Source organism: Onychomys torridus, chromosome 6 (assembly GCF_903995425.1).
Source record: "Onychomys torridus chromosome 6, mOncTor1.1, whole genome shotgun sequence".
NCBI classification, from domain to species: domain Eukaryota; kingdom Metazoa; phylum Chordata; class Mammalia; order Rodentia; family Cricetidae; genus Onychomys; species Onychomys torridus.
The window spans coordinates 114,253,886-114,267,700 of NC_050448.1; the positions used below are offsets into that span (position 1 = coordinate 114,253,886).

The 13,815-nt window shown below is 42.1% G+C and overlaps 1 protein-coding gene across 4 annotated transcripts in view; it reads right to left on the reverse strand.

The window, feature by feature from the left end:
* The window catches only part of Rap1gds1 (Rap1 GTPase-GDP dissociation stimulator 1), a 143,203-nt gene extending 133,087 nt beyond the window's left edge, over positions 1 to 10,116 (reverse strand). For all 4 annotated transcript variants that reach the window (XM_036190902.1, XM_036190901.1, XM_036190900.1 and 1 more), the window contains exon 1: positions 9,921 to 10,116. In XM_036190902.1, coding sequence (XP_036046795.1) covers positions 9,921 to 9,924 — 4 coding nt within the window. In that variant the 5' untranslated portion in view covers positions 9,925 to 10,116. The remainder of the gene's footprint in view (positions 1 to 9,920) is intronic.
* Between the last annotated feature and the right edge of the window lie 3,699 nt (positions 10,117 to 13,815).

Below are 13,815 nucleotides of genomic sequence, written 5' to 3' on the forward strand. Positions count from 1 at the left end.
ATAGTATCAAAGAGGATGTCTAATAGATACTCAGCTTTCTACAGGTGTTTAACTCATAAAGGAAATAAATTCTAGGAAAACAGTCTAGATCTTTACAAGTAATAAACACATATACATGCCAGCCAAATCTGGGCTCTACCATTACTTCAATTTTTGGAGTCTGTTTTCTCTGAGGTTTCAAGGTTACGTCCTTATTCATTCTTTACATTATTCTTCATCTACAGTTAGAGTTCGAGCTTTTCCAACAGTGGAAAAGGACCATTTGCATACTTGTTTTGTCACTTTCTATTAACGCCGACTATGGCAATGCTGTCCTGTTTCTGATTTCACGGCAGTGCGTGTACGAACAGTGTAAAAGCCAGAAGCTTGTCTTAATGGACAAGTGTTAATTCTCTCATGCAGCTTAACATAACCTTTCCAAAATGGATTTTTGCAAATAAAAGGAAATTAATCAGTTCACATGAAACTTTATATTTGTTCTGATTATATTTTAAACCAAACCTATTCTCCAATTTTATGAAAGTCAGTTGGCATTCTCATGTCTATGAGGCATACATTCATCAATTTTTTGCTTCGTTTATAATAATCAGCACCAACTACTTAATGAATTTTGAAACAAGCATATTTGCCAAGACTTAGAGAAAATAGCTTTCTTCAACCCGACAAAGCTCTTATTTTCACAGTATCTAAGATAGTGTGCATGTCTCCAGCTTTCAAGGCAGTAGTGTAGAAAAGTACAATAAATTCTGCTTTGTTTTTCTATTTAAAAAAACCCCAGCATAAATGAAGAGAACTTATTAATTACTTTAGATTATTTTAAATAATTTGTATAAGTCTTTTTCATTAACTTAAAAATAACAGAGTTAAGTAACTTAGCCATATTATCGTTTTGTAGTTCTCTTATAGGTAACAAATATGTTAAGTCTTCTATGTTAGTGAAGTCTTTATTAGATAAAATAAAATAATACTCTTTAGAAACAATCTAGTAGCCCTGTTATACTCTGATGATCACATGATTTTCCCTAGAAAATAAAGTCAATGTTCAAAGGCCGAAAGTAAAGGAAGGCAACAGCAGCACCTGGTCTGAAATAATGGAGTTCCCACTAGGTACCCGAGTGTTGTTCGACTCTTAGGGGAGCATATCCCTCTCTTCTCCTTTCTTCTCTCCAGTGTATCTGTTTGGATTTCCCGCCTGCCGCTAGGCTGCCTTGACACAGGCCAAGGCAGCTTTATCATCAACCAGTCATAGCAACACAAATTCACAGCATACACAGAGATACCCCACAGCACTTGAGCTTAGAGGTCCCTGTATTACAATGTGTCCTAGTTGTTCTAAAATAAGCTCCCCTAACTTTCAATTTTCATTTCTAATCTATTCTTTGGTTCCTATTCAATAGTGATAGTATTTTTATGGCATGGATAAAATAAGTATATAAAGAATTCAAGTAATTGTCAATGGCTATACTACAGATGTCATTTATTTTATTTTATCTTATTTTAAGATTTATTTTTATATGTATGACATTTTGCCTAGACAGGCATATATGCACCATGTGCATATTTGGTACTCACAGAAGAGGTCCTTGGATCCCCTATAACTGCAGTTACTGATGGTCATGAACTATCACATGGATGCTGGGAACCAAACTGAGTCTTCTCTAAGAGCAGCAAGTGCGCTTCAACCCTGAGACTTCCCTTCAACCTCTATACTGCAGTTTATAAAAAAGCTGAGAATAAATCTCTTCTTCTTTCTCTAAGTTCTTATTTCATTCTGGTCAACTGAATTCACCTTAACTATGGCTTATAACCATATACATACAGGTAGGTATGCTATTGACTAGTTATATGATTTAATTTTCATAGCTTCCTAATTTTAAATGTATTAATTTTCAAAATGTTGTAAGTTCAACTATACCTCATTTTTATGCAATCAAATCTTTTGTAACTTAAAAGCAGTAACAGAAATCCCAGATACTATGAATTCATATACCTCCATGAGTCAACTTTGAATAGAGTCAACTTTATAGGATATAAAGTATTTTAGAAAGTTCATAGAGTTTTACATTAATTCAATTCCTTAAATGAGTCCGTGATATCAGACTTTCATGGCACTCATGTGTGTCCAGCCTTAATGAAGGATTCTCCACTCACTACTAATCAGATGTGTCATGTAGGAATGCAGGTCCAATGAAGCCACATTTGGGGACTATTTAAGAAGTCAACTTTTCATTTCTACCAGCATGTCAAATCAAGAAGTTTATAGACAGACCTCAATTTATATTTTTTAGCTTTAGGATGGTGCAAAAGAAATACATATTGGGGATAAATCACAGTTTGAACTGTTCCCATGCCAGTGAACATTAATACAATCCTTATTCTCAGTACCATGGATCTAAAGCTAAACAGGAGATAAGTTTATAGTTTACTGGGTTACCATACTATTCTGAATGTAAGTTAGACTACAAGTATTAACTTATTGTATTTTCTACTTATAATAGAGTTCTCTTTCAGCAAACCAATATAATCACACTGTAAACTGAGGACTATCTTACCTTCAAATATTGTGCTTTCAAGAAATTAAAAGTGTTGTGTAGATTATTTTGTCATTAAGTAGATAGCAAATCATGGTATTATATACTAACACTGTAGCTACACTAGAAAAATACATACTACATAAATATCACCAGACTAAACATTCATCACATTCCCAATTCACAGGATAGCAATCATCAAAGAGATGATGATGATGATAACAAAATATCTTGTCACAGCAGATTTTCCTCATGAAAATTAGGGTGCAAACCAAGTTAGTTTCCAAGTGGCACATTTCTTACTCAGGCAAGAGAAAAATGACTTACCCATGGTGAGTTAATTGTATTTGACTGCAACAACCAAATCTAAACATGCTTATTGAAGAATAAATGGCCTTTTAGGGTCTGGGGAGGTGCTTTATGGCAACCTTTTCCCTAGGCGTAACAGGATTGCATCCTGGGCTTTGCCCTGGTAGCTATGGTAACTAGAGCAGAACAATACAGTGCCAGCCAGGTCTATGGTCCTAGAAACGGTACTAGAGTTATTGAGACTCCCTAGGGAGTGGAAGCAAGAGTCAGACAGACCCTCACCTGAGATTCACCTCCCCACCCCCAACTGCAAGCGATCTTGGGAGATGCCAAGAGTGTAAGGAATTAGAGGTTTAAATGAAGGCAGGACTCTATGATGACGCTTCCATGTTGTAGCCATTATGATGGGGTGGACTTGACAGTGATGCAGCTATTGGGGGAGGGGGGAGGGGGAGGAATCATGTATGTGCCTGTAAGCAAGCCCTCAACCTGCAAGCCCTACAAACTCACTGGTCTGACCAGGTCGGACTCTGGTCTATCTTGGATATCCATCTGGGTGATTAGATGTTCCTTGGTGCCTTCCCAAGGAAAGTCAATGCAACAGGAACCAGCTCAGCAGGCAAAGTGCTTGATTTGCCAAACTGAAGACTGGATTTTGATCACCAGCATCCACTAAAAACAGCAGGGCATGGGACAAGTGCTAGCAACACTATCAACAGGTGACTGGGAATAATAGCAAAGTGCAACTGAAAAGTAAACCACAAGATTTTTGAGGAATTTTCCCTGGCTCCTGGTAAGTTTCCTGTGAGCAGTTGTTTTGTTTGTTTGTTGTTTTTGTTTTGTTTTCCAAGAAGTCAATCCCAAACTACTGAAGAATTTAGTTCAATAAAGCTTTTACATAGAACAATGATATGAAAGAGTATTTTCAAAGATAAGAAAAAGCTAATTCTGTATAATCTGAAGTGGAATCCATCAAGATGTGTTACAACTAGGTGGCAAAAATATACGAGGATTACAAAGAGGCTAGTTTGGGCAATTTATAAACTGTGTTTTCAAAACATACCATCTTTGAAGCTTACTGTTCTGCACTAACCGGCTTTTAGGGAGGAAAATATTTAATCCATCAGTGTATCATGTGACTGTACCATAAGTAGGGAACTTAGGTTGCACTCACAGACTTAACCACCCCACTAACCGGTTCTATCTCTATCAAAGAGGAAACTGAAAACTCTCATCTTGCCTTACCACAAGAAAGCCTACTGAATTAGCATTTGTAGAGTTATAGTTAATTAAAAACAAAATCAGGACACAAGAGATGCTCTAAACAAAAAGAAATGCTCGCTACAAATAGCAAAGAAAGATAGACAGACAGAGAACTAACCCAAACCTGTGTCTTTGAAAATTAGATTTCCCTGCAAATTTGATGTTTACTAATGCATCTCATCTCAAAGTCAATGTGAAACTTATATGAGAGATTTATATTACAGTAAAGCCATCTGAACAACACTGCTCAAATCAGAAGTAACACCTGATCTGTTCTGGGCAGTTCCTGTGTTGTCAACCATTAAACAAGACCTCCACATATATACAAAACTTAACAGGTATATTTTTCAAGCTCAAACTACAGTTGCAGCTTTTCATAAACTCACCAGGAACTCTCACTGAGTTTTCAATTGGAAGTAGTTAATCTGAATGCAAATTGGGAAATATCAAGAGAACAGGGAAGAATTCTCAAAATGCCTCACATATAAGGCATATGTTCATTAAGTACGTGTTAGAGCACAGAACCCTGTGTTTAACCCTCAACACATCCAAAACAAGAAAGGAAACTGTATGTATCTGGAAATATCTATGTAAAAAAAAACTTCAAAGACAAAAGTCACAAAATTGCTTTCAGGACCTGCATTAATGGGTAAAGATGTATAATCAATTCTGATAGTATAAGTTAGAACCATAATTAAGTGAAATGTAATCCTTCAAAACAATTCAATCTTTTCACTTTGTTGTACTACACAAGCTGTGTTCAATCAATGTTACTGTGTTTTTAACTCAAGCAAAAGATTGCAGTTGTTTATTTTCTTTAACTGTATATTTCTTTTATCTGTTTTATCTCTTTACTTTGCCTCCTGGCCGGAAAAGTCTAAAATACTTACCATATGGCCCTTTTACAGAAAAAAGTCTGCCAGCCTCTGCTATGTGGCGGTGATATTCCCAATACAGCATCACCTGAGACTGTCTTAACAGCGCAAACTCACTGAATCAGAATCCTGAGCTGCCAGCCTCTGCTTTGTGGTGGTGTATTTCCCAATAGAGCATCACCTGAGACTGTCTTAATGCAAACCCACTGAATCAGAATCGTGAGCTGCCCCAGTCTTTTTTTTTTTTTTAAAGGCTCTCCAGATGATTCTTATGCAAGCTAAAATTTGAAAACTACTACCTTAAAATCAAAATTTTTAGAATGTTCTATCCTCTTGGATAAATTATTTCTTTGAATCAGTAAAATATGGCATGTCACCCAATTGTTTAACTGTTGAAAAGATTTTTGAATTATATAAAGTGTAGCATGGTAACTGATATCAATCATTGGTAATTACCATCTCAATGGTGTTCTAAAGACTCCTGTACTGGCCCATGAGACATGTTTATTAATTTTTAGATATTCTGAGTTACTAAAATCACTACCGAAAATTAATCAATAGGCATGTAGGTGAGACATATTAAAATAGGTATTTATATTATGCAAACTATCATTACTTTTTTACTATCTTTGATTATTATTTGTGTCCATGAAATTATTGCTTCTAGAGTGAGTATACGATATAATCACGTAAGGAAATCAATAACCACTAAAAATAAATCCAATGGATATATTGAACTCAAATGAGTTTCAATTAATTTTTCATATAGTCATGTTAAATAATCTAGTAGATACAAAGTTGGAGAGAGAAGAGAATAAACCAAGAGGTGTATCTAAAGTCATCCTGGGAAAACAGAGGGGAAAACGTCTGGAATTTTGGAACTCTGGAATTTGCAAATAATGCTAGTCACAGCTAGTAGCCCAACTTAACCATTCCCACCATCACTGTCCTCATCCCTGACTGGATTCCAGGAATTCTCTATGTACCGCCAATACTGTATAAACACATGCACTGAAAGAATTCTATTCCTCTGCAGTTTGAACACAGGCCCCATCTCAGCCCACATTAGAAAAGCTTTGTAGGCCATTTATTTAGATAGAGCTAACAAACTGGTTCAAACACTTAAGTTACATTTTAAGGAGAAACTGACATTCTAAAACTAAGAAAAACCATCATACATAGATAGGAATGAATGTAAGACATCTGAGATAGTGGGTACATTTCAAACTTAAATTTCAAATATTGTAAAATTTTGTAATCAAACAGACTTTGTACTGCTCTGGTTTGAATGATTCTGCTCTCTCCAAAGCTCACATTAAACCAAAATGTATGTCTCTAAGACTGGGAGACATAAAAGAGAATGTCAAAGAAGTGTGAGACACTATGGTGAAATGGCCATTATCACCAACTAAGAGAACAGCAGCAGTCTACAGCATAACGACATTTGAAGGTTCCCTCAACAAGCCCAAACTCTCCAGCTTAGCATTTAACATCTACCACTATTTGGTAATTGCTATTCTGTCACCTACCATTTCTGTAATGTTTCTCGAGCTAAATGAGGCTTTTTAATCACACCCTAGAAACTTCTTCAAAATTCCTTATTTTCACTTGTCACCCCCCTCTTCCTAGTCCACAATCTGATCTCCACCTTTTTAAAGAGTAACTAACTAACCTTTGGTTCACATAACACTCCTCTAAAACCTCTGCATCCCAGTACCTTTGTAATACAGGAAAAGACATTTGTATCATTTGCAGACTTCTTCCTGTTAAAAGAAGATTTTATGTTGCTGTTTGAAACAGGGTAACTTTTCTTTTTAACCCTGCCAAGCCCGAGTCCAGGCTGGCCTCAAACTCATCAGTCCTCTTGACCCTCCTGCCTCAGACTTTCCTCCAATGTAGTGGGATTATATATGTGTGCCATTACACCTGTTATTTATACATTTACTTCTATTACAGTTATTTGTGGGTCATATAGCTCCTAAGAGTGCTGTGGATATCGCTCTGTAAAAATAAAATGCTGTTTGGCCAGTGGCCAGGCAGGAAGTATAGGCGGGACAAGAGAGAAGAGAATTCTGGGAAGTGGAAGGCTGGGGGAGAGACACTGCCGGCCACGGCATGAGAAGCAACATGTAAAGACACTGGTAAGCCACAAGCCATGTGGCAAAGTATGGACTAACAGAAATGGGTTAATTTAAGATAGAAGAAGTAGATAACAAGAAGCCTGCCACAGCCATACAGTTTGTAAACAATATAAGTCTCTGTGTGCTTTCTTGGTTGGGTCTGAGCATCTATGGGCCTGGCGGGTGAGAGAGATTTGTCCTGACTGTGGGCCAGACAGGAAAACTCTAACTACATCAGAGTGTAAAAAATATGAAGTATGGTTGTCTTACTCGTTTTTTCTCCTCCCCATGGTATACTCCATTGGATCGATTTTCAATCACTATTGGATTATACATATACACATAAAGTAATAGCTGTCTGAAAGGCTACATAGAAAACTAGCTTTGTTTCTTAGGGAGAAAAGTCAGTGCCATAAAAGTATCCTTTAAGGGTTCCACCTGGGGCTCAAACATGCACAAGGCCCTGGTTCAATCCCCAGTAAAACAAAAACAAAACAGACTATCTTTAAAATAAGTTAAATACACCTTATTTATTTCTTTAAAAGACAGAGTAAAAAGCAATTCCCCTACCATTAATTAATATATCTTAGGAGCTGTTATAACTTCACTGGCTCAGATATAAAATTATCTTCCAAGGTTTCAATGTATTATTTTATATACCTCCTGATCATATACAAACATCTTAACCACTGGAAATAGCATTAGAGAAGGGAAGGACTCAGTTTCCTTAGAAGGAGGGTTGACTTCAAACCCAGACCCCTGAGACAATGCAACTTTTCTTTCTTTCTTTTTTTAAATGAGAGACCTCACAACTAGACTGCTCTGCTCCCAGCTCATCTATACCTCTGTGTCTACCGATGGATGTCTTTGTTCAGGACCTGCATTTTCAAGTTCAAGAGCAGGAGGAAACGGTAGTAGTAAGAATAATGTGACCAAATTTTACTAAACACCTACTAAGTGAAAAGCACTAGAAGAGATACAAAAATTAAGACATAAAATTCATCTTCTTAAACTCAAGGTAAGTGTATAAAGCATATAAATAGCCCCATTAGAGATTATGTAAGTGCTGGAAAAATTTTTCTAACAAGGCACCCAAATGATAGGAGGAGGGGGCATAAGTTTCTGAGAGGCTCCAAAAGAAGATGGGGTTCTATTTGGCTTCTTCTCGTGCCTTTAATTTTAATCAAGTATTCAAGATTTGCAGGGTTATTAAATAACTTAATCTGTCTGGGTATTTTTATTCCCCAGTTTACAACAGACTTCGGATATTTCTCCCACTGAAAAAATACTGATTCAATATTTTGAATGCTTAGTTAAAATGAGTTGTAACTAAATCTCACCTTGAAAAAAAAAAGACTTCTTTCTACACTAAACCTATAATTAAAAATCCTTTGAAATGCAGATTTTAATCTGTAATCTGGATTAGTATTCATTAAAAATTCTATTCCTAGAGAAAGGGACATATAAATGGGATTATGCTGCTTTTTATAAAAAAATTGTTTCAAGTGTCAGTAGTACTCAATTAGAAGAAAAACAAGTGAACATAAAATTCAGGGTCATGGTTGTTTTTGTTTTTGTTTTTGTTTTTTCTTCAAACCACCTCCTCCTCCTCCAACTGTCTTTATCCTACTGAACTGGCAAAGGTCTGCCTAGAAGCTCTGGCATTTGCTCCTCCGGGAAACTCCTACCACATCATTTCTAGATCAGATACTTCCTTGCAGATTCACAATTGCCACGGCCTAGCCCAGAACATGCGTTGAGCACGGTCCTGACAGATGAAAGAACCACACTCATAAATAACTTACACAGAGGAGTGGGAGAAGTCCAAGTGGAGGGACGCCACGAAAGCCCATTTAAAAAAAGAGGAAATCACATAGACAGAGTGAAAGCAAACGGGGACGTGTGCTGGGAAGATGATCTGAGTTGTTACTATCCAAGGAAACTTTTCGCTCTTAATTACAGGACAGAACGATCAGGTGTTTGGGAATTCTACACAGGTAAACAGTTATCTGATGAAGAGTTCAGGTTCAAATATATACCGTTTTATCAAGCATTTGCTTTGAAATATGAATTTGCCATCTCTTGGGATTAAGTAAACAGAATGGAACTAGAATCAGATTAATGCAGATTTAGGCAGGGGGAGCTGGGAGAGAATAACCAGCGTGTCAATTCCGTAACGTGCTACAATGGGTAACAACGTGTTACAGTTTCCTGCTACTGTAGCCAGAAGGAGGAAATCCAGAAAACCGCTTGAGCACCGGAGCCGTGCACACCGCTGTCAACCCCGCACTCACTCAACAGCTAGCGGCTCCCGCCAGCCTCGCCTGGCCCACGATCATCCCTCCTGCTCGGAGGCTGTCCCCTCTCGCGTTCGGTTGCCAGTCGCCCTCTACCCCGAACAACTTGCCGGCTCTCCCCGCGCCGGCGCCGGCTGCAGGCTGGGGAGAGGTCGCGCCCACGGGCAGGAAGTTCCGCCAAGTGCCCGGGCTCGCGGTGGGACCGAGCCTGCAGCCGCAGCAGCAGCAGAGCAGCGGCAGCACGGCGGCCTCCCAGCCCCGGGGACGCCCCGCGCGGCCCGGCGCCGGCAGCAGGCGTGGAGGAGGGGAGGCCGCCCGCCCGCCCGCCCGCCGACCCCACCCCGCGCGCGACCCCGCCGGCCCGGCTCCCCGCGTGCGCCCGCGGTCCCCGGGGAGGGCCGCCGCCCGGCACCCCGAGGACCGGGGGAACCCGGCAACTTTGCACGAGAAAATGCTTTGCCACCCTTGCAGCACGCTGAGGGAAAAAAAAAAAAAATGTCAGGCGATGACGGCGGGAGGACTTACCCATGTTCCTCCTACAGAGTGAGGACCGGCCGGGCGAGGCGAAGGGTTCGGGTGCAGGCGGACGGACCGGCGGGCGGGCGGGCGGGCGGGCGGGCGGCGCGGCGGCGTCCTCCCTCTACCTCCGCGTCTCCCGCAGCCAGGGAGGGACCCGCGGGGGGCGGCCGCCGGGGAGGAGCAGCGGCTGCGGCTGCGGGCCGGCGGCGGGGACGAGCGGCGGGGGGCGGGGCGGGGCGGGGCGGGGCGGCGGGGCGCAGCCTGCGGCGGGCGCGGCTGCGAGCGTGCGGGCGGGCGCCGAGGCGCCGAGCCTTCCCGAGAAGCGGCCTCCCGACGCGCGGCCGAGCGCCCCGCCCTCCCCGCCGAGCATGCTCAGTGAGGCCCGCTTCGCCTCGGGCCCTCGGCGGGCGAGCCTGAGCTCGCTGGGGGGCGGCGTGTGTCTGCGGACCGGCGCCCCGGAGCCTGACGGCTGTCGCCTAAAGGGCGGAGGCGGGACCCAAGTCGCCAGGCTGTGGGGACAGAGCTCCCCCGGCCCGCACCCCCAGGAAGGAGCGTGCAGGGCAGGGCAGCGGACGCCCCTGTGGAGCACGTGCGGGGCGAAGGAGCCGGAGGGTGAGGATGCCCGCGGGCGTGGCCCCGGGCCGCGGCAGGCTGCCCTGCAAGGCTGGCGGGAAAGCGGGTCGAGCGGACCGCGGCCGCAAGGTCACGGCCTTCGCTGGGTGAGCCCTCGCCTAAAGACCTTTAGCCCCGCAGCCGTCGGGCCGGGCCCTCCGGGGTGTGCCCGCCGCTCTCTATCTGAGCCGGGGAGGAAAGGTGTGCTCAAGTCAGAAAAATCCCAAGTCCAACTGCGAGCCGTGGAGGATGAGCAACCCCGGGGATGGGGTGCTCCCATCGCTGGTACCCTCGCCACCGGGCATGCGCTTGGGGCTTGGACCCTCACTGCGCCCTCTGCGCGGAGAGGAGGCTTTGGGAGAGCTGCACTCCTCCTGACCCCTGTGTGGTCGATTAGGACCTGGACTCTGGCGATCTGAAGGAAGCAGATAGCTGAACCCCAGGTCTCTTTCCTCAGACCCCTCTCTAATATCACATGCACAGCTCAGAAGAACCTCTGGATGTGTTAGGCACTGGGTTTTTATGTAATTTTCTGAAATAAAAATGCAACATAAAGACAGGTGTGATCAGTAGACTGCTGTAGAAGTTAAGCACCCCGTTCTTGAAGAAAAATACTCTTCCTGTTTGCCTCAAAAATCATGTTGCAGAAGTTCCCTAGGGCTGTTGTAATAATCACTTCAAGTGGGATTCGAACAAGGAAATTACTGAAATTATGGAGGACAGAAAACAAATCAGGACAGGACCATGCATCTTCTGATGGCTCCTCTTAACTTCCGGTAATTCTTTGGCTTGTGGCAGTGTGACTCCAGCTTTCACATATTCTCCCCGTGTGCTTATGAGTCCAATTTTACCTTATTTATAAGGACACTGGTCATGTAGACTGGGAAGATCGCTCTGCTTCAGTATGACTCTGGTGTCAGCAATGACCTCATTTCTAAACAAGGTTGTGTTCTGATGTGTTAGGGATTTCCGCACGATGTCTAGGGCACAGTTCAGCCAGTAAGACCCCAAGTTCCGTCTTACAAACGTAACGTGCCATTTGCCACTTCTTTTTTTTCCTTTTCAAATATTTCCAAAAGACCACCCTAGACCTTTGTGTCGCTCGACGTGTGTCACTCCTTCCTTAATACTCAGTCTTCTAGATTCTGTTTCAACTTGTTTTAATTTTTCCGTTACTTCCATTGCTACTTATATATCACAGTCATTTCAGAGTATCTTCTAGCTTCATTTGCATAGATGAGTTGAAATTAGAAAAGCAGCTGTTTTTTTTTTTTTCTTTTTGTCTCCCCACCTGGCATTAGTTGAAGCATGATTTTTTATTTTTGCTCCTCTTGCATTCTCAAGCTATCCCTTTAACTTTCTTACCAATTAAAATCCCAGGCAGTTCAAACATAGTGTTTACGGTCAACTCCAATTCCACCCTGGCATGTAACTGTAGTGAGACTCTGCACTACACCTACATGTGACTAGTTTCATGAATAACACCTATTGTGCTCTGTTTTATTTTGAGACAGGATCTTGCTATGTAGCCCTGGCTTGCCTACTGGCTGTGTAGCCCAAGTGACCTCACAAACATCAGTTCTTCTGTGGCCTTTCAAGTGATGGGATTAAAGGATTTGCCCCCACACACTGACTCATATGTATTTTCCCACACAGCTCTTTCTTGTCCTTTTATAGGAATATAATTTTTCTTTTTTTTTTTTAATTTAAAAGTTACCTATATGAGACCTCCCATAGTCTCATCTGGACTTTCTGTGTACCACTTTATATCCTCAGTTCCATACTTTATTTTCTCTTTAATGTTGTCACTAGACTGGCTATCGCATTTAAAGGTAAGTCCTGAAAGTTAGTAAGTGTTGCCTTCCTTATTTGCCATTACATTCCCAGTGCGGAGAACAGGGCTAACACAGCAAATGTTTAGTGACAGTTGCTGTATGAATCAAAGTCTTTCGTCGTCCCCCCCTCCCCCCCCCCCCCTCCCCCCTCCCCACCCCCCCCCCCCACCCCACCCCAGTGATTTTTACCCCAAAAGAGAGCAAGAATGGTGCTCAGGGCACTGGCTGCTCTTAGGAGGACTTGGGCCCCATTCCCAGCACCCTCCTGGTGTCTCACAAGCAGCTGTAACTCCGGTTCCAGAGAATCTAATGCCCTCTTCTGGCCTCCGAGGGCACTGTGCACTCGTGGGTACACACAAGCATATATTCCAGCAAAATACCCATATACATTAAAAAAGAACAGTGTTGAGATTTTCCTTACAAGAATAAAAGATGGTTGGGGATTTAGCTCAGTAGTAGAGTGCTTGCCTAGCAAGTGCAACGCCCTGGGTTCGACCCTCAGCTCAAAAAAAAAAAAGAATAAAAGAAATTTTAAAATAAAGAAACTTGGAATCTCACAGTAAAAATACTTATTCAATAACTTTGATATAACAGCCACACTGTAGTATTCTGTTTTAAACATGAATCCTCTACTGGATTGAGTGTTATACTGTGCTCACTCTTTGTGTCCATAAAGGTTCCTGCTTTCAAACAAGGAGATAGACTAGAAAAATTGCCTTTCCTTACTTGCCGTTACATCCCCAGTGCTCAGAGCATGGACAACACAGCAAATGAAAGTTACTGCGTGAACACAAGTCTCCCCATTCTTTTTTTTCCCTTTCTAGTCACAAACAACCAAGAAAATACTCCTTATAGAAGAGGTCCTCCCAGAAATCAATTCACTCTCCCAGTGCTGCAAATTAGGACGTGGTCAAGATGTGAGCAGGTCTGTTACAAAGTGAAATGTAGAGGTTTACAAATTCCCTCCATGAAATACATTCATAAGCATCATGTTCATTTGGATAACAAGTTCTTTTGAAAGTTGACATGATTCAATAAACGGGTTTTATTTGAGGGGGGAAAGCATCAAGGAAAATGTCTCTGAGAAAGAGAACTTAACTAATTAATGCCTGTTAGAGGGTGATCAAAATCCTTTAAAGAAAGCTGGGAGGGGCCGTGCAAAAAAGAAAAAGAGAAAAAGAGAGGAGAGAGGCTGTCATTCCAAGAATAATAGGGATTTGACTGCCTCTTCCCGGCCACCGTGCTCCGAATATCATTTGAAGGGATCTCCCTGGAATGGTTAACTGAACTTTACAACAATAAGATGAATGATTCGCAGTGAAGTTTTCTACCTAAACCCTCTCTTTTTAAAAGACCTCATTAGTGAAGTCATGCTTATCCAGACTGAGCTACTGACATGTTTTAACCTTATTTCCATCCCTGATCATTCTCCCGATACCACTTAATTAAGTATC